The sequence below is a fragment of the Panthera pardus genome, unplaced genomic scaffold, assembly GCF_024362965.1.
Source record: "Panthera pardus isolate Hobbes unplaced genomic scaffold, ASM2436296v1 HiC_scaffold_8, whole genome shotgun sequence".
In the NCBI taxonomy this organism is placed as follows: Eukaryota; Metazoa; Chordata; class Mammalia; order Carnivora; family Felidae; genus Panthera; species Panthera pardus.
In genome coordinates, this window is record NW_026527013.1 from 40,355,726 (window position 1) to 40,381,014 (window position 25,289).

The 25,289-nt window shown below is 44.5% G+C and overlaps 1 protein-coding gene and 1 long non-coding RNA gene across 2 annotated transcripts in view; one reads left to right on the plus strand and one right to left on the minus strand.

Moving 5' to 3' along the window:
• Positions 1-1,208, plus strand: part of LOC109254495 (uncharacterized) — a 60,431-nt gene extending 59,223 nt beyond the window's left edge. Inside the window, exon 5 of the long non-coding RNA XR_002074828.2 lies at positions 741-1,208. This is a non-coding gene — a long non-coding RNA (uncharacterized LOC109254495). The remainder of the gene's footprint in view (positions 1-740) is intronic.
• Positions 1,209-13,886: 12,678 nt separating this feature from the next.
• Positions 13,887-25,289, minus strand: part of SHQ1 (SHQ1, H/ACA ribonucleoprotein assembly factor) — a 100,862-nt gene continuing 89,459 nt past the window's right edge. Inside the window, exon 11 of the mRNA XM_019428446.2 lies at positions 13,887-15,049. Coding sequence (XP_019283991.2) covers positions 14,506-15,049 — 544 coding nt within the window. The 3' untranslated portion in view covers positions 13,887-14,505. The remainder of the gene's footprint in view (positions 15,050-25,289) is intronic.

The window sequence follows — 25,289 nt, forward strand, 5'->3', positions numbered from 1 at the left end:
TTCACAGGCAACTTAACCTCTTTTTACACATCTCTGAAATCTTACTGCTGAGCCCCTTAAGGTCCCCCCCACCTCCGCTGGAGCAGCCACCATGCATGTGCAAGCTATCGCGGCCACCCCATCTTCCAACCTTGATTCTCAGAGGCTGCACCCTGTGGGCCCTCCACCACTGAAAGGCCCTCATTCCCCACAAAGCCACTTCCACCCCATCACAGTTTCTGCCAACCTCTTCAGAGCAAAAGATGCGAGGGGCCATTAAACACAGGCCATTAGCAGAGACTTAGCCGAGTGGCACCAGGGAAATCCCCTCACAGCGGGCATCCTTTAGACTTTGGTTTTCATGCCACTTCAAGAAGCAAATTGATTTCAAATGCACACTTTAGAGCCTCTTGCTTACCCCATCATCTCTCCAATTAAGGCAAAAGCCTCAGGGCAGCCGAAAATTCATTATGAGGAACCCACAGGCAGGCCTGGGTTGGAGGTGCCCTGGGCAGCTTCTGGGCCCAGGGAGATGCCGGCAGCGCGACTGGAGACAGATGGGTGCTGGGTTTGTCGATGAATAATTCACACCCTCTGAGAGCCCTGCTGATAGTTGGCATCAAAGAAGAATTCTTTCCAAGCTTGGCCACTGTGCAGATGGGTGGGGGCTCCGGGGCAGAGGCCGTGACAAGCTTGGGGGGGGGGGTGGGGGGGGAGGGGAGAAGCTGCATCCACTGATTGTGCTTAGGACCCTCTTCCAGGATCTCCAGCAATAAACAAGCCACTTCCCCAGGATGGGTGGTGAGTGCTTCTTATCAACACGGCAAGCCACTCGGCCTGGCTCCCGGAGGGCTGTTGAATGAGGCAAGAGTCGATCTCTCTCCACCTCCTTGCAAAGCTTTGCTCCTTGATCTCCTCTACCTCCTGGTCCCAACCAGCCCTTAGGAAGTCACTGCTGGTCACATCTCACAGAATCACAGGCTCACAGAAGTACAGAACTCAACTGAAGAAGCATTAGGTGTGTATGATACGTCAGGCCCTGTGGTAGGGCAGGGGATACAGTGTAAACAAAATAACAAAAAACCCACATTCTCATGGAATTTACATTCCTTTGGACAAAATCACCATAAATCAGTACGATCTAGTCTCCTCTGGTGGAAGAAAAAAGAAAAGGGATTGAGGTCCAACTGTGGGTTTAATGCTGTGCTAGGAGCTTTATATTTCTCATGTAATTTTTTCCCCCAACCACCTGGAAAGATGAGATTATGACTCCCATTCTACAGGAGAAGAAATGGAGGCCCAGATAAGCTTAGTAAGATGCCCAAGGTCACAGAGCTAGTAGGTGAGAAATCCTGATCTGTCTTCACAGCAGGTGAAGTGCGTCTATCAGGAAGCCTCCCCCCTTCTCTAGCTCGTATAATCAGTCTCCCTTCATTTGTAATTGCGATGTTTAATAACTTTGTGAACCTGAGCGAGGGATGCAGTTTTCTCATCTGTAAACTGGGGTTGACAGCACCTATCTCCCCAGATTGTCGGGAAGATTAGAGGTGACCAGGCCTATAGACCCTTTGTCCAGAGGGTGATACTGATAAGTACTCAATACATGTGAGCCATCCTGAGTAGTAGTGGTGGTATTTTAATATTTGATTTGAGGGGCGCCTGGGTGGCGCAGTCGGGTTAAGCGTCCGACTTCAGCCAGGTCACGATCTCGCGGTCCGTGAGTTCGAGCCCCGCGTCAGGCTCTGGGCTGATGGCTCGGAGCCTGGAGCCTGTTTCCGATTCTGTGTCTCCCTCTCTCTCTGCCCCTCCCCCATTCATGCTCTGTCTCTCTCTGTCCCAAAAATAAATAAAAAACGTTGAAAAAAAAATTAAAAATAAATAAATAAATAAAAATAAAAAAAAATATTTGATTTGATATGAATAATCACACATAAGGAGAAAATGAAAAATTATAGGTGGCAAATAACCTTAATAAAAGAATAAAAGTGTACTAAGTTAGAGAGACTTACTATGAGCACACTAAGTCAGACCTACAGAAGAAAAAAATGGTTGCTGTATTATGAATATCGTAGGTGTTCAGCAAGCTACTGCCTTCCGACTCTTCTTATCATAACCATAGGACATGGCCAGGAGGAATTCTGAATTGTTAGGTGTGCAGCCTGATCCCTCGTCCTATGCTGGCCATGATGACCTCAGTGTACTGCCCAGAATGGCTATGGGTGACAGTGCCAGACGGATTTCTCAACCTGCAGGGCTCGGCTCAGATTCAGTAAATGCCGTGGGCTCCTTGTTTAAGTACTGGCGATCTAGAGCCAGTCTTGGTTTAAGCTTAATACCACAGCCTCTTGTTTTCCTTATCTACGCAAAAGGTCACAGGGTGATAAGCTATGCTCCTTTAGTGCCTTTCAAATACCTTTTCCACCTTTTGTTGTGTATCAGCTTTTGCTGCCTAACAACCCATGTTAAAACTGAAGTGTTTTCAAACCTCTATCATTTATTTAGCTCACAATTCTTAGGGCTGGCAGTCTGGGCTGGGCTCAGCCAGGTGGTTCTTTGGCAGGCCTCATTCTCAGGGCTACTGTCAGCTTCCAGAGAAGCTTGGGCAGGCTGGTCTATGGGGCCTCAGTGGGCACAGCTCATCTGGGCTTTATGTATCATCCCACAAGCTAAGCTGGACTTGTTCACACGATGGCAAAAGGGATCCGAGAGTTGCAAACTGTTGATGCATCACATGTGCAAACATCCTGGCGGTCCAAGCAGCTTGCTCTAAGTCCAGAGTCAGAGCCCGAGGGCACAGAAAATTACATGACAAAAAGGGCTGTGGGCACCAAAGGAAGGCATCCAACACACCAAGGAGCCTGGTAAAACCCTGCATTGTTCAGGATGTATTTGGATACAAGTAACAGAACCCTACCCATGTCAGCTTGACTTAAAAAAAGAAAAAAGGCAATTTACTGGCTTGGGTAATGGAATGATCCAGGGTTGAACTAGCTTCAGGAATGGCTGAACGCTGAGGTTGATATGATATCAGATCTCTCGCTCTCCCTCTCTTTCTCTCTCTTTTCTATCTCCTTCCTTCTTTCTCCCCATTTCTGCTTTCTTGTATAGGATATTCCTTTTCCAGGAAGATTTCACCCACATGATTGCAAAGATAAACATCAACAGCTCACAAATAGCTTCCTTCCAGTTTACCAGTTGAGAAGAAAAGCATCATTTCTAATAGCTTTGGTCAAAGTTCTGAAGAGGACTTTCATTGGCTGTCCATTCATCTGCCCATCCCTGAACCAATAATTGCGGCCAGAGGTACAGAAATTTTGATTGGCCAGACCTGGGCCCTGGATCCAACCCTATGACAGATTTACAGGGTACAATCAGCCCTTAAGATAGGCAGGGAATAAGCAGTATTATTACAGAGAAGGTCAGGAATGGCTTCCCTGAGAGGATTCCAGACAGGTGACTCAGGTGATCATGGGAAGATGCTTAGGATGATAAGTTTTTTAAAATGCTCAAAAAATAAAACAAGAAAAGGTCTCCCAAGATAAAAGGCAATAAAGGTATTCTCCCAAAAGTGGGAGAAGAATGTGTTATATGGTTATATGTGTTACATGTTCTGGAAAGGCATCTCTGGTAGGCTTTTTACCTCTTGGTCAAAAATAACCCACTGAGACAGGCTTGACCTGCTGTGTTATCCATCTCTGGAATATGAAATCTCTCAGTTTATTGTTTCCTGGGCTTTGCAAAAAGGGCCATTCCTGCAAAACCTCCTCCAGGACAGTTTGGAAAATCCCAGAAGCCCTAGGCCTGGTGTCCAAGATGCTACTGGAGAGGTATCCATTTCCTACTTCTCCTAACCTGGGAGGTCAGCAAACTTTTTCTGTTAAAAGCCAATTGTAAAGTATTTTAGCCTTTGTAGGCCAAGAGGCCAGCTCACAGCTATTTTGTAGGTATTTATAGAACAAGAGAGAGAACAAATTTGTACAAGTTCTTTTCAACCGCTTAAAATATATTTAAAAAATAAAATATATAGTCCATTTGCAAAGCTGCACAGAAACAGGTGGCAGGATGGACTTGACCTTAGAGTGCCAGTTGGTCCATTCCTGCCCTAAGCCATCTAAAGTGGCAGGAGGGAAGACAGATACTGTAGGATCCAAATCAGAGCCACAGAAAGAGAGAAGGAGGGGGGGAGGAAGGAAACCAGTGATGGTAGGTAGAGTCTGAGAGAGAGACTGAGGAAGTCTGGAGGGAGAAAGAGGACTCTTTCGGGGCAGTGACTACAATAAAACAGTGACAGAGAGCAAGAGAGTGAGGTTATGCAAGAGAGAACAGAAGATTTGACAATATTTGCTGTGCTTTGCGATGAAATTCACAAAGGACTCCAGTGAATACTCAATTGCTTTTTGGTTACTGTGGTACTGGTACTGGGTTGTCTTCCCTGCCCTTTCTTTATATGATCCACACCTGAGTCTGGGTCCACAGCTTTATGTGGCTTTCTTTGAGCTACTTTCCAATATTCTATTTGGGTTAACACTCCTCTCCATCCCAGTCATCCCAAGCAATCTGGTTCCTTCACTCATCACATCCTTCCACCTGGGATACACTCTCCCCTCCCCAACCACCCTCTACTTGACCAACTCCTGTTTATCCTTTCTTCAGAGATCTTTCATGACTCCTGGAATCTCACTGCCCTGTGTCCTCACCCTGCAAAAGTCTGAGTGCCTCTTGGGTTCCTCCCTTCAAAATGGGGCCACTCCTGCCTGTCCCTGTTGAAAGCGAGGCAAGGCAGAAGCACTTTTGCCAACTGTAAAGGGCTAGGCACGTGGAAGCTGATATTTGGCCCATTTTTGGTCTTCTCTGTGTAATCCTCTCCAGGTGATACTTTCATGGTCCCTTCGGGCCAGATCTCCGCACGCACAGTGTTACTGGGAGCCGAATGATACGCCTGTGATTTGAAGATCACAAACAACAACAGTTTAGTCAGCTTGGGAAAAGGGGGAGAACGGGGTGGTGCTGACCCCTCCCTTAGAGCCTCCCCAAATTCCAAGTGATTCTTTTTACATATCAGGAAATTCTGAGTGTGCCATGCTCAATGAAAGACGCAGGTGTCTCTTCTCCCCAGCAGCTTCCAGGCTGCTACCTTCTCGAGCTCGGCTCAGAACTCCATCTGAACCTGCCTCCTATAAATCTTAAATAAAACAGCCCCCTCAGTCGACAGTAATTAAACAGAGACTCCGCCGCGGCGAGCTTGGCATCCACACCTGCCACTGGGATCCCCTTTCTCCAGGCACCTGCGCTCGGCGGCCATCCCACCCCACCCTCCCCCCGGCCCGCTCGTGCGCACGCGCAGTCAGCTCCAGCGCGCGCCGCCGCCTCCGGCCGGCGCCCGAGGAACAGATGGAGCAATCATGCTCCTCATTCCGCCAGAAGGGCCCCGCTACTCTGGGGGGAGTTCTGTGGTTGTAAGACACATAATTAGACACGTCAGTGGACAATGCGGCGGATTAGAGGGGGTGGGCTCGCATAAGGGAGAACAGGCATCCTCATTGATCTGCGGCGCGCCGAAACGCCCGGCGCTCCCACCCACGCCCGGCCCCGAGGGAGCAGGGGCACCGCGATCGCCTCCGGGTGGGGGGGCCGCCTGCTGCCGCCGCGCCGTGGCTCTGCCGGCCCGCTCGAGCGGCGTGTGCCTTTGCTCTTCCTTGTTAAACACCGCGCCGGGCTGATTTCTGTGCAAAGGATGCCACTCCTGTGGACGTCCAGTCGACTCTTGTGGACGTGTCACCTGTCAAGTGTCCAAGCACGACACGGTGGCAGTGGGTCCCGCCGCTGGCGCGGTAGGAGAGACAACGACGGTTTCAGCTCATCCACCCGCAGCACAGCCCTAGTCCCTGACTCCCCCCCACCCCGCCCCCTGGGGTGAATGCTTCGAAAAAAGCCCACTAGAGCAGACACGCGCTGGAATTCATCCGCCCCCCCCCCCCCCCCCCAGGGGAGCCAGATGAACTCAGGCCACTTCACCAGGCTCCACAAAGGGCTGCACCTAATGAGGGGAAGAGCCGGGCCTCCAAGGGGAAGATGGGGTTTGCACCCTGGGCTGCCTTTTGGCTACATGGGTGACTGGCAAGTTACTGGGCCTTGGTCTCCTCTTCTTGTTTTGTGGGAATAACCTCCACCTCTCAGGCACTTGTGGGGTAAAGTATGTTTGAGCTGATCTCCTTTGTGAAAATCAGAAACTCGTTCAGGGTAGTTTGAATAATCAGGGTGTGTCAGGTGGGTCTTCTGGGAATGGGAAGCCAAGAAAGGATTACAAGTGCAAACTCACTGAAGGACGAGGAGAGGAAAGGAGTAGAAGAGGAAGGCCCAGGGCAGCGAGGACTGGCATTTGTGGAGGGAGGGAGACTCCACACCACCAGCCATGCAACCTCAGAAAGTCTGGAAGGACAGCAGAGAGCCTAGAGCAAAGAGCCTGTGGGAAGGGTCCCACATGAGGCAGGAATGGCCCAGTTCTAGCACCTGGCTGTGGCTGTCGGTGGCTAGGAGCAGTCTGGGGAGAGTGCGGCCTCCAAGTGAACGCTGCATCCTCTTCAGGATGAGCTCTCTCACCTTGTAGAGCGAGCTCAGTAGTGCACGGCAATGGCTAACCCCAGCACCATGGGTGGCCACATGACTGAGACAAAACCACCCAGCACATTCCACTTTATTGGCCAACTGTGAATGATTCTGAATTTACCTAAACCGATCTAATTAGACTGAAAACGAGGACAATTGCTGGGGATGCTGGAACACAGCTAATCACTTTTCTCGTGGACGTTAACAAGAAGTAGGTAGCTCTAGGGAATCCTGGCAGCCACCTTGGGACATGAGACATATCTAAATTGGGATGAAATCAACCATTTGAGGATGGGAGAGCAGAGAAAACTCCAAGAAACAGGGCTCTGGTCACATGGTTGGGCAGCTGGGTTAAGTGTCTCCTGAAATCCATTCTGTTGCTGGACTTCTTTCATGAACTAATAAACGCTCATTATTGTTGGAAGCAGTTTGGTCAATTTTCCTGTTTTATAAGAAAGGATTCCAATCTGATCAGCAATATGGGAAATGGATGCCATCCGAACTCCACAAGTAAGAACAGTCACAGGGTCAAGTCTAATGGAACTGAGACAAGAAAAGGGTGGCACAGGGATTCTAGGCTGCTCTGGGACCTCAGGGCAGAAATGTTTGAATCTTCATGTTAGAGAGTAATGTGACTTAACCGCACGTGTCTGCAGCCTTGGGTGCCCAGCCACTCTCTTTGCCATGACCATAACCCTCTCCTTGGTATTTTCTCCACTACACACATTCTTCTAATTCATACTTCTCCTTCTGGAGTCTGCAGGACTGACTCCAGACCCACATCGTGACTCAATGAATCTCTCACCCTCAGCAATTACTGCCAATGTCCTGATCTGCTCTGCACTTCCCCCTGCAAATCTCTGAGAACACAAATCTGATTGTCCCGGCTCTTGCCTCATTACACAACAAAGAGATTCTGTATATAGTGGAGGCTGGGTATCAGTATTTCTTAAAAATTTCTGATGGTTCAAGTGTGCTGCCAAAGTCACTTCAGTCAAGTTTTCCAGGTCCACAGAAGGCCCGGCCTGTCCTTGGGTCAAGTTCAACTTCAATCCAGTCAGCTAAGAGCAGAGCCTCCTCCAGTGGTGGGTCTGTGGGTACAGAACTAAAGTGTAGACAGGTCCTGCTTGACATGCTTAAAACAAGAGAAGCCTCACACAGACTTTGGCACAAGGCAGTGACTCAACGTGTGACAGCGGTTAGTAAAGTCTAGTCTCCTCTCTAATTCAAAGGTGTACTGTCTTTTATTTTTAACATTTATTTATTTTTGAGAGAGTAAGAGCACGAATGGGGGAGGGGCAGAGAGAGGGAGACCCAGAATCCGAAGCAGGCTCCAGGCTCTGAGCTGTCAGCACAGAGCTGGACGCGGGGCTCGAACTCAGGGATCTTGAGATCATGACCTGAGCTGAAGTCAGACACTTTAACCCACTGAGCCACCCAGGTGCCCCAAAGGTGTACTGTCTTTAAAGTACACTAGGCTGCTGCTGTACCACAGCTGAGGAAGAGCTGCTGAGGAGGCAACCTATGTCAGCTAGACATCCATGCTTGGCAAATACACTGCACCACAGGAAAATTCTGATTAATTCTATTTACACTGGAGAGGAATTTCTTCCATTGCAGTAAGACCTATTGATGCAGCTATGAAAAGTCCTATTTGGGGAGGCTGTTCAGTGACCTGGGGAAATACTCACGACCTGATGTTAAGAGAAAAGAAGGGATACTGGGGCGCCTGGGTGACTCAGTCAGTTAAGCGTCGGACTTTGGCTCAGGTCATGATCTCGCGGTCCGTGAGTTCGAGCCCTGCATCGGGCTCTGTGTTGACGGCACAGAGCCTGGAGCCTGCTTTGGACTCTTTGTCTCCCTTTCTCTCTGCCCCTCCCCTGCTCTCTCTCTCTCAGAAATAAACATTTAAAAAGTTTTTTTTTAAAAAAAAGATATAAAATTTATATAGTGCATGATTCTAATTCTTTTTTAATGTGAGTATATATTTGTATAAGTATACACAGTAAGAAAAAACACTGGAAATAGAGACACCAAAGCAGTAACTCTGGTTCTCAGGGAGAAGTTTTTCTTGAAGCTAAATATGTTCAATTGAGAGGACAGACTTTTATTTTGGAATGTCCTTTTACTTTTTTGATGGTAACCTGCTTTCACAAAAGGATGATTTCAGCGGAGCACTGGCTGGGCTAGCATACTGTATGGTTGATCCATGAACAACACGGGTTTGAAAGGCAGAGTTCCACTCATACACACAGATTTTTTTCACTTAATACAGTACTATAAATCCATTTTCTCTTCCTTATGACCTTCTTAACATTTTCTCTAGCTTACTTTATCGTAAGAATACATTAGATAATACATGTAACAGAAAATATGTGTTAGCTAACTACGTTATTGGTAAGGCTTCTGGTGAACAACAGTAGGCTAATAGTTAAGTCTGGGGCAGTCAAAAGTTCTATGTGGATTTTCAGCTGCATGAGGGGTCAACACACCTGACCTCTGTGTTGTTCATGGGCCAAATGAATATGCAAAATAAAATGTTGGCAGCTCTACATCAGCAGCCCTCTACATGCTACCGTGGTTTGTTTTTCCTAATTTTAATTTTATAGAAGTCTGAATATAAGAACCTGGAACCCACTGCCCTGGGGCACAGCCTCGCAGGAATCCCACTTCCCCAAGCTGATCCCTTTAGCTTTCCCTGGATTCAAGGCTCTCCTGGCAGGACCTGGCCCTGATTGAGTGGCAGTTCAGAAGAGGGAAATAATTTCCAGCCAAGAAGAATGAAGGGTGACCTCCTGGAGGCGGCGGCATTTGAATGGGGCCTTGAAGGCTATGAGATGTCAAGCTATGCAAACTGACAGGGAGAAGAGAAAGCGATGCATGAGCAAACATGTCAAGGTGGGAAAACACAAAGCATAAATACAGTAAATATTTACTACATACTGTGGAAGAAGCTCGATGCGAGGCCCTCGGTTGCAAGAGGGCTACTGTGTTCAGAGGGGTCCTGGGCCCGTTGTCAAACTGCTGGAACTTCAGGCTGGAGGCCTGTGAGCTGGGCTCTCAAGTCACTCGGCCATTCCTGTGCTTCTTCCCCTGAATGCTCAGCGCAAGGAGAGAAGGTGGGAAAGGTCTCCCTGGAAAGAACTTACAAGACAAGGGCATACCACTGCCATCCCTTAAAATCCCGGAGACATAGCCTCCAGCACACGGGCCTAGCTGGACAGAGGAGGCTTGCACAGTAAAATCGCTGCCTGCAGCGCCCCTGGAGAAAAGCAGAGTACCACCGAGTACAGCCTTGTGGCAAGACTTCCCAGAGGTGAATCCTTTCTGTTCGTTTTTCCCCAAGGGCTTAGGCATCCAGCTCCACATTCATCCTTTTCCTCTAGCTTATCTTTTCATGACTTGGGAGAGCAGTCTTCCTTATCTAGGAAACAAATGGCCTCCACGGAGAGCTCAAAACAGCGAAGTCATTTATCTGTCTGACATGTGTTTCCCTGTTTGTTTTCTCCAGCCTTGACACAAGAGTTGTGTCAACTGTGGATGGCTGTGCCCCAGTCACTTGAGAGGCATGAATCAATTTCCAGCTGCATTTATCACTTGCTGCCTTAAATCAAGTCTAATCAATGCTTCCTTCATTTGGTATGGATTGAAACTATATATAACACGCTCAGAAAACGGCCGGGAAAGGGAACAGATCACAAACAAAAACTCCGTCGGGGATTTAGATGTTAAGGAAACATTTGTAGAGTTTGATTCACTTTAATGGAGATGCCTGACCAAACAGATACAGAGATTTGTTTATGAAGTTTAACTTCAATGTACCTGACATGCAATGTCATTTCATGACGGATCAGTCTATACGAGGGGACTTTTGCATCTTCAAATATTTTATATACATTATGAAGATTCAGTATACATCTGAGTAAGGTTTTATCCCTCTATGGTCTTTAACTCCTATTTTTTTTTTTCACCATTGACTACATGGGTCAATTTTTAGTTACAAGATGTAAAATAATAAAAATCTTTGTATTAAAATACATATCCAGGGGGCGCCTGGGTAGCTCAGTCGGTTAAGCTTCCCACTTCAGCTCAGGTCACGATCTCGCGATTTGTGGGTTCGAGCCCCGCATCAGGGTCTGTGCTGACAGCTCAGATTCTGGAGCCTGGTTCAGATTTAGTGTCTCCCTCTCTCTTTGCCCCTCCATCACTCATGCTCTGTGTCTCTCTCTCAAAAATTAAACATTACAAAAATTTCAATAAAAAAATAGATATCTAGGAGCCCCTCTGATATAAAAAGTTTTTTATGAAGTCTCACAACAAAGAAAACTTAACCCTCTCTCTCCTTCCCCCAGTTCTTCGTAATAGAATTTGATCCATACAACCAAAGTGGATTTTCCACTAGCAGGTGTGAAAACCGCCCCGCAGCTGTTCAGCTAACTCAGAAAGTGGTAGGGAGCAGCCCTGTCTCATTTGTAAATTAATCCTGTGCCAGTGAAAGATGATATCAGCATAGTTACTGGCACCTAAAACCCATCATGCCCACAGCAAGGCCTCGGATTATTCTTCAAGGATAATGGCAGAGGAGAGACAGAACATAGAAAAATAGGTCAATGATAATGCGAACCCAGAAGATGAGGCAGTGCCGTGATTCATTGACATAATTAATATTTCTATCTAATCTGCTGAACTGTGTAGACTTTTACCACTGGCATGCCTCTGAAGCGATTAGCAGGGCTGACTCATTTTCACAGTGCCGGCTCCCCCAGTGACCTGTTGTCAGGTAGCTGAACAGAGAGCCCTGTTCAGCTCTGGGAAGTCCGAGAATAATAACCAACCCTGATGTTGGTTTGATACTTTCCAGTTCATAAAAGTGTTTTGAACATACAGTCTCATCACCCTTTACGATAAGCAAGAAAAAAATTGTATCCCCATTTTCAAAAGGAAAAAGGAGGTTCAGAGGTTGGGGTACCCCCTTGAGGGCTGGTCAACACCTGAGCTCTAGCTCTGGAACTCACTTCCTTGTCTCATCAACCCCAAAGCCTTAGTTCTTCTGCTGGCCCGTGACTGTCACTGAGGTCCCCTTCTGTTCTTTCCCCAACATATTTTTTTCTCCCATCACCCAGGGTTCTTGGGAAACTCCTACGGTTACAGGAGATCCCTAGAGTTGCTTGGCAGGTTGTCTAGTTTAAAAAAATGAAATAAGAGGCAGCACCTTTGGACTTGTTTTGGGTTACAGACATGGTGTAGTGTTCTTAACTCATCTTAAACAAAGACAGGGTAATGTGATATAACAAAGCTTTAACCCTCTGTGAACAAAGAGAGGGCAGGTGAAAGAAACTACAGATTTGGAGTCGACAATTAAGGCACCCACTCATGTGGTCTTTGATACTCATGAGAGTTGTTTAATGAGCTCCTCTGTTCTGAGGATTTCTAGGATGGATCATGTTTGCTCATTCTTTTGGGGGGTGTAACAGGCTTTTCCAACCATGGCGAGTCTCACACAGAAGTAGATCCTGTGCAGATTCCTAAGTTAAGGGCAGAGTTGATAGAAGGAAGAACTTCCATGGCTTTAAACTTTTTGACAAGAGTGGATCTGCTCAACTTGACATTAGTAGAAGTAAATGAGGGGAGTAACAGATAATGCATCTTCAAACTGGCTTCAGGTAATGTGCCACTGAGAAGAAATGCGTTTTCAATGGTCATAGGCATTTTGAAGCTCTCCAGGGAGCCTGAAAAAAGTCTTGAACACATTCTGACAAAGCTGTTATAGTGTTCAGGAGTTAACATGCGTGTCGAATGGCAAAGTCACCCCAACTATCCTGTTAATACAAACTGAAATTTATATTGGAAATACAAATACTCACAACCTATATAAACCCAGAGTAAAAGGGAGCATACCCTTTCTTGAAATAAAAATGCTGAGATTAATACATATCAGATTTCATTTCATTTCCTCCCTAGAGCAAATTGGTTTATTTCATTTATTCATTCATCCAGCCAATATTTATGGAGCGCTGAGAATACGGGCACTGATGATTCAGTGGTAACCAGACACGGCAGAGAACCTGCTCCCTGGGAGCTTACCCTCAAGTGGGAAAATTCACATTTAAAATATGAATGGAGACTTACGCTTCCAATCAAGATGGAGTAATAAAGACCAGATTTACTCTCCCACCCAACATAACCAAAAAAGAAAAACAGGATAATACACATAACCATGGTTTTCAAGACACTGGACGGCAGGCAATGAAAGCCTGTGATCCTGAGGGACAGGAAACGAATACAGTGAGCCGCATCATCACCTGACCTGAGACACTGTCCAGGCTGCACAGGGAGGGACAATGTAGGCAGTCCCCAGGGGACCCTGGAGTTCAGGAGACAGAGCTGAGGGTGAGGGGACACTGAGGCAGCCAGCATTTGCAGGACAGAGTACCAGAGAGGAGACAGCCGCAGAGAAGCCCAGATACCTGGAGAGGGGCCCCTCTGATATTCATGCGAGTACCTACTGCTAAGAGTGTGGAACCGTGGGAAGGCAGCATCTGAAAGTATTAGAGGGAACCGTGCTCAGCACGCATACAGGGGCCTATTTCCACCCGCTAGACTGGAAAATTTGTAATTCACAGGGCAATGGGAAAATCTTTCCTGAGTACCAGGAAATAGTTTGTCCTAGGCTGAACACTGTTCCAGACCTGCCTAACAAATTACATGAGCAAGACCCACAAAGATCACACTATTTCCAAGTAACTTAACTGCATCCCCAAACAAAGCCACAGAACGTAAGAATACATACATATTCAGCCAGGTAAAATTTATAACGTTTGGCACTCAGTCGAAGATTACAAGGCATGCAAAGATGACTCATAATGAGGACTTGTATCCAGAATTTATAAAGAACTCTCAAAGCTCAAAAATAAGAAAACAAGCAACCCAGCTTTAAAAAGAAAAAAAAAGGCAAGAGATTTGAAAAGACATTTCACCAAGGATTTGTGGATGACAAATAAGCATATGAAAAGACGCACAGCAATAGAAGCCTTAAAAAATGCAAGTTAAAAGCACAGTGAGATACCACCTCACACCTAATAAAACGGTAAAAATGTTAAAGCCAGATCATACTCGGTGATGACAAGAATGTGAAAGACCTGGAACTGGTGGAAACGTGAACTGGGACAGCCATGTTGGGACACAGTTTGGCAGTTTCTCGAACTGTTACACATCCACCTACCATACGGCTCAGCCATCCCACTACTGGATATTTACCTAAGAGAAATGCAAGCATATGTCCGCACAAAGACTAGCACACAAATGTTCGTAACAGCTTTATTTGGAACAGACAAAAGCTGGAAACAACCCAAACGTCCATCAGTAGGTGAATGGAAAAATCTATCCAATGAACTACTACTCTGATACGGGGAAAAAACAAAACCCAAAAAAGCCCTCTTAATACAGGCTACATTGATGAATCTGAAAATAATTACAGTGAGTGAAATAAGCCTAATTTAAAAAAGAGTACATATTACACGATTCCATTTATATTAAATCCTAGGAGATGCATACTTAATGTACAGTGTCTGAGCAAGTAGAGCGTGCAACACTTGATCTCAGGGTTGCGAGTTCAAGCCCCAAGTTGGTTATAGAGCTTACTTAAAAATAAAATCTTTAAGAAAAATATATTCATGGGCTCTACATTCTAGAGATTCTGCCAGAACTGTTATTTCATCTTCAATATTAATTATACTTTGGTGAAAATACTTTAAAACGTTATTTTTAAGGTTGTGACAAGGAAACCAACAGGTATCAACATAAGCTCTGTGGAAAAGTGTTGTATACACTAAGAAAAAGGACCAAGTGGAAGTGGATTCTCGTTCCGTAAAGAAAACCAAACCCGCCATAATTCTCAGCAGTGAGGAAAACCACGCAGAGTCAATCACTTGGTGTCTGCCAGTCGCCTCTGCCCTGCACGCTGCTGTGGCTTGCAGCCGCGGAGTCCTCAGGTCTGGACACTTGAACTCTCGAGTTCAGTTGCTCTCCAAGCTCCTCTATCAGCGGCCCAGAGCCTCCAGGAGCCCGGGGGGAGGCAGGTGGCTTTCTCGGACTACCACCACATCTCTCGACGGCTGAGTTTCTGCACACCCCGTCATCGATTAGCAGGTCACCGCGTTCCTTGAGAAAGGGACCCTGCAAGGAATGCACTGTCTCAGACTCACTACCTGAGAGCTCCCCTTGTTCGGAGTCCGAGCCTTCGGTCTCACATGAGGTGGTGCTGTCTGACTCCTCCGTGTCACCTGCCTCAGGAGGGCAGGCAGGTGTCTGCTGCCTGGAAACAGGACGGCCTGCTCTTGATGCAGTGTCTTCCTCCTGGACAAGAAGTGCTGCGGCCTCCAGTTCTTCCAGTTCTAATCCCAGCTGGGCCTTTGTCAGGGACACTTCCTTTAAGGTTTCTGCAAGAGCTGCCAACTTATTGGACCTTGAAAGCCATTTGAAGAAGAAATATTAGGACAATTCATTAATTGGCCTGAGAACGAAACAGGATATATAACTTAAAGAAGTAAGAAAATAAAGATGGGTCCATACTTCATGTGACACACCAAGATAAATCCCAAAACAGATCAAAGAAACGTAAAAGAAAATGAAGCGATGAGGTATTACAAGGAAATGCAGGAGATTCCCTTTATAACCCTAGGATGAGGAAGCCCTTTCTATCTATGACTCAAAATCCAGAAGCCACTAAAGACTGACAAATTCAATTTAAAAAAACCTATAGGACAAAACCCAAAAAACAAAACATCATAAACAAAGTCAATAGGCTAATACAAAATTGAGAAAAATACTAGCAACTCATGTCACAAAGCAAGGCCTAATTCCCCTAACACGGTTCTTAAAAGTGGACATAACAATTCATCAGAAAAATGGACAAAAGACATAAGCAACAATTCTCACAAAAGGAGATATAAATGCCTCTTAAACATATGAAAAGATGTTCAACTCCAGTCAAATAAGAGACCCAAACTAAAGTCACAGTGAGATACATTTCTCATTTATCACAATGGCAAACATCCAAACGTGATAACACGACGAGAGAGGCTTGGGGGAAAGACCCCTCCCCACACCGCTGGCGACAAATTAAACAGGTACGGCCCCTGTGGAAAAGGTGGCGATAACTTTCCAACTTGAAAATATACACACCCTTGGCTGAGCAATACCACATCTGGAAATTAAACGCACATGCTACAGGACAGAGGCCCAAGGTATTCACTGACATTGTTTTCAATACCCCAAAATGGTAAATAACCAAGTGCCCGCGACCACAGGACTGGTTAACTACCTTATGGAATATCCATGCAAAGGAAGAGTCTATGGCTGCGTACGGAACGAAGCGCTCTATGGGCTAACCCAGGTTACACTGTGTAACAGCAACAACAAACGGCATACCGTTATGTGGAGGCTACCTTTTATGTTAAACAAGGGGAAAGAAATAAAAACACCCTTCTGTTTGCTTGTATACTTATCAATAAACTCTGGAAAGCTGCAGAAAACACTAGCTTATGTGGGGGGGTCTGGTGGGGAATGGAAAGGTAGAGGATGATGATAAGAGGGAGGCTTTTCACTGCAACTGTTTACTTTTAAACTCTGCAAGCGTAACACCTATTCAAAAATTTTAAGTATACAAAAGATAAAAAAGCAATACTATAAAGAGCAGCGTGACGTGCTTTTTACTTTTTTTTAATGTTTATTAATTATTTTTTAGAAAGCACACATAGGCGGGGAAGGGGCAGAAAGAAGGGGGACAGAGGATCTGAAGCAGGCTCTGTGCTGACAGTGGAGAGTTATGGCGCTCAAACTCATGAACTGTGAGATCATGACCTGAGCCCAAGTCGATGTGCAACTGACTGAGCCACCCAGGCACCCCCTTTATATTTTTATCAGAAAATCATGCCATGTTATTTCAGAGGATAATTTTCAATTTGTAACATTACATTATACTAAACTTTTTTTTATTAAACTTAGAGGTATTCGTACTTTTCCTTTGTTTTGAAAGAAGCAAAAAAAAAAGCATACTGCAGGTGTCCAAAACTCATGGCTTTACTCCTCCCTAGAGGAAAATCTGAAGTGACAACTGAAAAGGGTGGCAGTGAGCAAGTGAAAATGATCAGCACGCTGACCTTGGCTTCTACGTTTCTCTAACTCCGAAGCTGAAATGAGTGTACAAAACATTTAGTGGCTTTGAGACAAACTGGATGACGGTGAGTTCACAAGATAAATTCACTTGTAAAAGTGTAGTCCATCCCATAATATCAAGAAAATGGGGCTTTGTTTCACTGGAGCAGAAGTGACTGGTGGGGCAATGGGAACTAGTGAACAAAGGTGGTGTTTTTCACCTAAGTGCCCAGGTATATCTGAGACCCTTTGATCTCAGAATATTTAGTGTAATAATGACTTTGTGCAGGGATGCTCTGTGCCCCGGCTGCCCTCCATGAGCGCAGTCAGGTCCCAGAAGCCCCACTGCAGTGTCCCAGGGTGGGTGCTGAGATACTGCTAGATGAATGGCCAAGGGCAACAGCCATCACTGAGGGCAACTTCCTCTTATGTGAGGAAACCCCTGAGTTTCAGTGCTGGGATTCCCAGAGCTTAGAAAAAGAATGGCGGGTAGGGTAAAGAAGAAAATTAGGATGGGATCAGCTGAAGTCAGCTTATGATTCACCAATGGTCTACAAACTCTGGATGAATTCTCATCACTTTAAGACATCTCTAAAAGCACAGTTATGGAATCACATGGTCGCAATGTAATTTACATCCATGTCCAAGACAGTTGTAGATGACATCCACAAACCATATATGCTGAAACCCTGACTGCAAGTAGTAAAGAATTTGGTCTGAATTCGTGGACCGGTTTGCAATATCTTTGCCCCAAGGCCCTGTCAGCCTAGAAGCTAGTTCACGGCCATCTTTCTCACTGAAGTGGGCCCTCTCTGGGTAGTGATGTGCACCTGTGAGAGGTAAAGAGCAAGGAACTTAGGAAAGAAGACAATGCCTCTTACTAAATTATAATATTAGAAATAAAATTTGGGGGTGCCCGGGTGGCTCAGTCGGTGAGCATCCAACTTCAGCTCAGGTCATGACCTCACAGTTCATGAGTTCAACCCCGCACTGGGCTCCATGCTGACAGCCTGGAACGTGCTTGGGATTCTCTCTCCCTACCTCTCTCTGCTTCTATCTCACTCGCTCAATCAATGAATCAATCAACTTTTAAAAAAATAACAGGGGCACTTGGGTGGCTCAGTTGGTTGAGTGTCTGGCTCTTGATTTCAGTTTAGGTCATGATCTCACAGTTCATGGGTTTGATCCCCAGAGTGCAGGGCTGGCTTTGGATCCTCTTTCCTCCTCTCTGCGCTTTTCCCGCTCACACATTCTCTCTCAAGGATAGACATTAAAAAAAAAAGATTTTAAAATCAAAGCTCTTCCTTCAGTGACCATACATTTCACACTCTGATTAGCCATGACAAATACTATCGACAGTATATGAAAGACAATGTTCCACACACATCCCGACACTTATTCCAAGTGACAACTTCATGGGTCAGTTGCATTTTTGTCCACATTACCGATGAAAAAACAGAAGCCTAGAGGGTTAAGAGACCTGCTGCAGTTTCCCCAGCTGAAAGGGGCAGTCAAGACTGGAAAACCATGCTGCAGAGCTCTAGTGGGCTTCCTCCTCCACTACCGGGCCTCCCACAAATTATCCAGGCTCTGAAAAGTCTCCCGTCCTGTGACCACATTCTTCCCTTCTCCCCAGGTGGAGCTCAATTCAACGTCTTCCAAATGAGCAAGTTCTGACAGGCATAGGCAAAGAAGGCTGCAAACAGTGATCTCTTTAGCTTAGCAGTCTTAAACGAAGTATACATCTAACTAAGCCTTAACTACAGAGGTTTAAAATTGAAGCAAAACATCTGAATTATTTGTGAGGATATGGTGAACTCTCAGGTTGAAACCATCTGGATCTTTGTTAGTGTCCACTATCTGTGTCATGTGTAACAGAACAAATTTGGAATTTCAAAGCCCCTCACCCCTAATCCTGGCTCTTTTCAGACACAGTGTAACCCCACACACTGTGAGACTATCAAGGATCTACTCTAAGAGGCAGGAAAGTGGCCCAGATGAGCCATATGACCCCCAACAGGACTTGTGCCTCTTACCAGGTGATGTGAATTTTTACCCTTCAGTTTGTTTCTCACTTTAAGTACTGCATTCGTTTCAAGTGACCCATTTATATAAAATATGTAAAAAATGAATCCTATGTTCATTTTTGCTTCTTCACAGTGCTGACCCATCTCTGTTTCTTATTAATCCCACTTTTACTACCTCAAGCTGGTTACTTTCCTAAATTAATACTAAAGTTCTGAGAGAAACCTTAAGTTTATAGAGGAAGCATTCTGAATTCTCCACTTAAAGAATGTGAGAATAAAAAGGAATTAAAAATTTCAAAACATCATTGACGGAGAATGTGACCCAACAGTCCAAAGAATTAAAGTTGGGTTTGTTTCTATTAAATTATTTTATGCAGATAACTTAGCAATCACTGTTTACAATAAAAGAAACTATCTGTTTAGAGAAAAAAAAAATTAAGCCGAGAAAGAGTAGCCTTTTTGTTCTTTCAACCACGGGTAAAATTAGAGTTGGTTCTAAATCTGCCACTCTTATACTCTAGGACCTAACTCTGCAACGGCGCTTTCCATTTCAGAGAGCACCTCATTTAATGTAGTTAGTGGTTTTTCACCGTCACAGTCAAAACAGACCAGCTAGGTCATGTCAGAAAGCTTTGCCGAGTGGCATTATTAGTTAACCAGAATGCTTACAAAAACCAGGTACATTCTGATCCAAGCAATGAATATACTGAGTTACTAGTTGTACTTACGGTACACATTTTATATTGAAATGAAGAGCGCCTACTTGTTAAGAATGTATTTGTTAAGGAATGAAGAGATTCATTATTTAAGAGCCATGACAACTGGATAATGGTAATGTCATATTTTAACACAACTATACTCAAAATAGGTTTTCCTTAGACAGTTTTTGGAAATGTAATCCTACCATGTAGCTTTTTAAAAAGCTTTCATTCTGTTTGTATATGTGAAATAATCTCCTATTTGGAGGATTTTTTTTTTTTAATTAAAAATGCTCTCTGACAAGTTGTAGCAAATACAACTACGATCAGTGACTAAAAGCAACAGCTGGAAGTACACTCCTTGACCATGGCTAGGCTAATAGACAACTTCCTCAATTATTTTATATTTTGGTGAATGAGTTAAAAGAAGGGGGGGAGGGATCCAAGGCCTTATGAAATAGCCAAAACAAAGTCCAAAAAGGGCTCTAAAGTGAAGGGAAAATGATGTATAAATAGAAAGCATACATCCTGTTTCTTGTTGTAGAGTTTTGTTTCCAGCTATCAATCAGCTTTTCACCACTTCCTGCAATAGCTGATCTACTATAAATCTCGTAGTAACTGACTAGGTTTCATTTCCTCTGCCAAAAGCCACTAACCTGTCAGGCGTGACATACTGACACTAGAGCCAGCAACTGATAACGTAAGACAGGACGCCAGTGAGGCAATGCAACAAACATTTCATACGGGGTGACAGGACACAATGACTTGGCCTTTTAATTTCAAAGGACACATACACACCAGGCTCTGTGTGGGAACAAATAGTACATCAACTATCTTTTTAAAGGGTACACTGATAATAATGGCATAGGATCATAGCTCCTCCCTATTGAAAAGTACCAGTTCCAAACTTCAAAATCCCCTGCCCGAAACACAGTGATGTAGCCTGATAAAAAAGATAGTACATTAGCTTTAAGTAGAAGTTGCTAATGACAGTCTTTTGTCTTGACTTGAAAAACACACACACATTGATGCACAGATGATCACACAATTATGTGCCATCATACCATACTATTGAAAACCGCCTCCAGCTCCATCATTAACAGAAATGATCTCTTTAAATAAGAAGCTACTAATTTAATACAGAAAATACTACAAGTTACTTAACCCATATTGAGTTTGGGCCAGTGAAATCAGTTTTCACCCTATTTCTGACTTCACGTACCACCACTGTGGGCTTGGACTATGCATATTAACATATGCACCCGAATAATTTCCTGAATTATAATAATGCCATAATAATGCCACCAAATAATTTCCTGAAAACTCCCTGCACTGGCTTCCTAGCGCTGCCATACAAAACTACCACAAACTGGTGGCTAAAACAACAGAGATTCCTTCTTTTACAGTTCTAGAGGCTACAAGTCCTCAATCTAGGTGTTGACAGAGCTGGTCCCTTCTGAGGCTGAGGGAGAACCGGTCCCATGCCTCGCTCTTCACTTCTCATGTTGCTGGTAATCCTGGGTGTTCGTTGGCCTATAGACCCATCATTCCAAATTCGGTCTCTGTCATCACACAGCACTCTCTGCGTGTGTCTGTTTCTTCACAAGCTGTCTTCCCTATGACAGTGTCTCTGGCTCTTCTCCTCTCCTTACAAGGATATCAGCCATATTGGCTTAAGGGACCACCCTACTCCAGCATGACCTCATCTTAACAATCAATTACATATGCAGCAACCCAATTTCCAGATAAAGTCACATTCTCAGGTTCTGGGAATTCTGAGGGGACACTCTCCAACATACTGTACTCCTTAGAGCTGAAACAGACAGTGGAGATGCTTATTAATGGAAGATAAATTAAAACCAAAAAAGGTCACTCAAGGTAAAGTAACACAAAAAGCCAAAATTTAATAGTAAATAGTAATTTTTAAAAAGTTAAGATTTCACCTTCAAACAAACTACACAAACAAGTTCATAAAATGTTTAATCATTTAATATGTAGGTTAAAACTATGACTATGTACCATTTCTCTAAATGAACAAAGAATGAACCAGATATTAACTGTATTTACATCTGTTCTAACAAAATTATATTATGGCACTGTATGATATTCATCACTTTAGGTCAGTCTTCTAGGGCGAATCAGAGAACAGATAACCATCAAAGCATCATCCATTTTCTCAAGGGTCTTTCAATCATGTGACACTCAAATGATTCCTTTGGTATTTAAATATTTGTCACTAATGCCATTATTATTGTAGAGTTTTCTTCTGCAAGTAACTATTATTATTTTTTAATGTTTATTTATTTTTGACAGAGAGACAGAGCAAAGTGGTGGAGGGGCAGAGAGAGAGGGAGACACAGAATCTGAAGCAGGCTCCAGGCTCTGAGCTGTCAGCACAGAGCCCAATGCGCGGCTCGAAGTCATGAACCGCGAGATCATGACCTGAACTGAAGTTGGGACCCTTACCTGACTGAGCCACCCAGGGGCCCCCTCCTGCACTTAACTAATCCCACACTTCAAAGCATCAGTGTCTGTGGTTGTGTGGCTCAAGCACAGCTCCTTTAATCACTTTCGCTGCCTTTGTGAAGTCCTTGATCTTTCACACAATGTGCAATTTATTTGTACCAAACACTACCAACAATCAGCAAGAGGTCAAATGACAAAAAGCCTGGCTGGATGGGTGGGGAGGAAGCTAGAAAGGAAATGATATGCTACAGTGGGACTAAATTTATTAAGTGATTTGGTCATTAGGGAATATTTCTGTGTTTTGACTATCAGCACTTCTCTTTAACTCTGGAAGTCAGAAACTCAAATAATGAATATTCAGAAATAAGGACCCCCTGCATGACATATATACGCAGCTGCACACACACACACACACACACACACACACAATTTTTAGACTTGAGGTAAAAAAATAAATAAATAAATAAATTGCTATAGTAATCCCACATACTGAAGACTATGCCTCAGGTAGGTAAATGAAGGATGAAGGTTTATCCAAATCCAGAGATCTAGAAAGGCTATCATTCGCCTCATCACTGATATCCATCTAAGAAGTGGAAGGGTGAAGGTGATAAACAGATTAAGAAAGATACAAAGTTCATAAAGAACTGTTCAAAAGAAGTGGACTCAACTCCTCCTTGAAACTATTTTGCATTTATTTATGTCAGACCGAATCAGATTAGCAGAGATAGAAATGTGAGTCCCATAAATTTGCCACATTTCCCTCTACTCCCCCACATCTCAGCAGAAAAGCTTTTGCTGAAATGTGCTCCACTGTAATCCTCCAAAACTGGGTGTTCAGGGTCAATTTCAAAACCGGCCCCATGAAACTCTTGGAACTGTCAAACTCAGAGGGCTCCCTTTCCCTGCTGGCTGTTAGGGAAGTCAAATCTGTGACCCGCCTGGTGTAATGGAATGTACCCAGAGCTCCTCCTGCCTTCCTTTTCATTCTGTTGCTTTTGTTTTCTTACCTTTAATTAATGCCATGTTGTTTTACACACACACACAAATGCTTTAAATAATTTCTGGTAGAAGGCAAAGAAAAAAAATTAGTCATTTGAGTGAAATAAAATAGCTGGTTAAGTAAAAAATACACAAAAACAAAACAAACAACAATAACAACAAAAAACCCACTTTTGTTGGACAGAAAAGGATATGGGGAAATGAGGATTATGGGTTCCAGCCTGAGACAGATACATTTTCTTCTCAAAATGATTCCACGAAGCACAACATTTTGGGTATTTCAGACTTGAACCATTTTGACAATATTTCTACATTTCATCTATGCGAAAAGGGCAGATGGTGCTGTTTAATAACAGAGGCACAGTATTTTGACCTCTTCTTAAATGTTCAGATGAAATGGCTGCTTGGATTCCATTAAACCAAGTGGAGGTCAATCAAAAAGATGGAGAAGGCATTACTATGAAGGTGGTGTCAGAAGAAAGGTGTTATAGGTGGAAATGTGTCCCCCACAAAGGTATGTTGAAGTCCTAAACCCCCAGAACCTGTCAATATGACCTCAGTTGGAAACAGGATCTTTCCAGATATAATCAAGTCAAGAGGGTGTCACACTGGGTTCGGGCAGGCCCTCAACCCAATGACTCCAAAGGGATTGCTGCCCTGATAATACCATGTGAAGATAAAGAGATGCAGAGAAGGCCATGTGACAACAGTGACAGAGACTGGAGCGACGTATGTACAAGTCAGGGTATGTCAAGGCTTGTTCACTACCACCAGAAGGAAGAAAGAGGCATGGAACAGATTTTCCCCTCAACCCTTCAGAAGGAACCAGCCCTGTGGAGGACACCTTGGTGTTGGGACTTCTGGCCTTCAGAACTTTCAGAGACTAACTTTCCGTTGTTGTAAGTCATGCAGTCCGTGGTCATCTGTTACACTGGTCCTCGGGAACTAACAAAGAGGGGTATATAAAGATCAAGATTTTTAGAGCTGAACACAAATTAGAAAGAAGCTCATACAAGTTCCTGGTTTGACAGATGACAGAGTGGCACCACCAAAAATATCAACAGCAGCAGGGCACAGAAAAGTTGTCTTCACTCATAAAATGCAGAGAATGGATGAACAGAGAATGGTCTGTTTCGATTCCCGTCTGAATCTCAACACCTTGGTTCTACAGTTCTGTGCTATCATCATGATGTTTCCCTGTGTAAAAACCTGCAACAGCTTCCCCAAAATAGGATAATATCCAAACTCCCCACTGAGGACAAAGTCCCAGGGATCTGGCCCCTGGGTGCTGCCTGCCTGCCTCTCAACGAGGTCACCTGCCATACGTGTGTCCAAGTCACTGTGCTCCATTCACCACCCTCTCTCTATCCTGAGGACACACTAATGCTGCATTGTGCCTCAAGGCCCCTGCCCTTGTCACACCCCCCTGGAACATTCTTCCCCTAAGTCTTCCCATGCTGGGTCTTACTCATTCAGTATCAGCTAAAATACCACCTCAGTCTTACAAAAGCAGTGCTTCCAGACCTATTTTATGTCCTGGAACACAAAGAAAGTGGTTTTTGCCTGGCATGGTACTGGGCCTGCACCCTACTTGCCATCCTGAAGGTGAGGGGCCAATGTTCTCATTCCCCTGACACCCATTTGTGGTGCTATGGACCACCAGCCGGTATACCCTGCCCTTTGCCCTCCAACTTCTCATACGCAGACCTCCTATTAGGAACTTGGTGGAACAGGGCAGCTTTGAGGTCTACACAAGTGGAAGTTCTGGCTGAATTTTTCAAATATGTCCTTTTTGTCTCCACCTTCCCTCTTGAAAGCAGAATGAAAATGGCTGCTTCCAAATTTCCTGGCATCCTCTGAAAAAGAGGGTTAAGTGATTTAATGTGTTTATTTCTTTGAGCGCTTGCTCTAAATGCTAAAATTTTCCTTGGTTACAAAATATAAAGTTAGTGCGCTATGTTGCTTTCACAATACTAAGACGGGAAAATACTTACGTGCTGGTGTGTTTACCACATGCACAGGCTGAAGCGTGCAGCTCTCCAGATTGGGACAAGCGTCAAAAACTTTGAAAATCTGAAATATTTATCCACTCACTGGTATGATACACAGTGGAACGTCTTCTGAAACACACATCGCAATGGCACGAAGCACGTAATCCCGAGACATTCTATGGTTTCTTAATGACAATCCTCTCCTACGAAACGAATGACAGTGGTACACTGCTCGCTGGTTTGGCTTTTCCAGAATTACTAATTGTCTGACGTATCACATAAGCTTTGCCTCTCGCCACTCGCTGTGAACCACGGTTAATACGCTCTCTAAGGGAAGTTTGGAACCTTTGCTTTCCTAGTGAGAA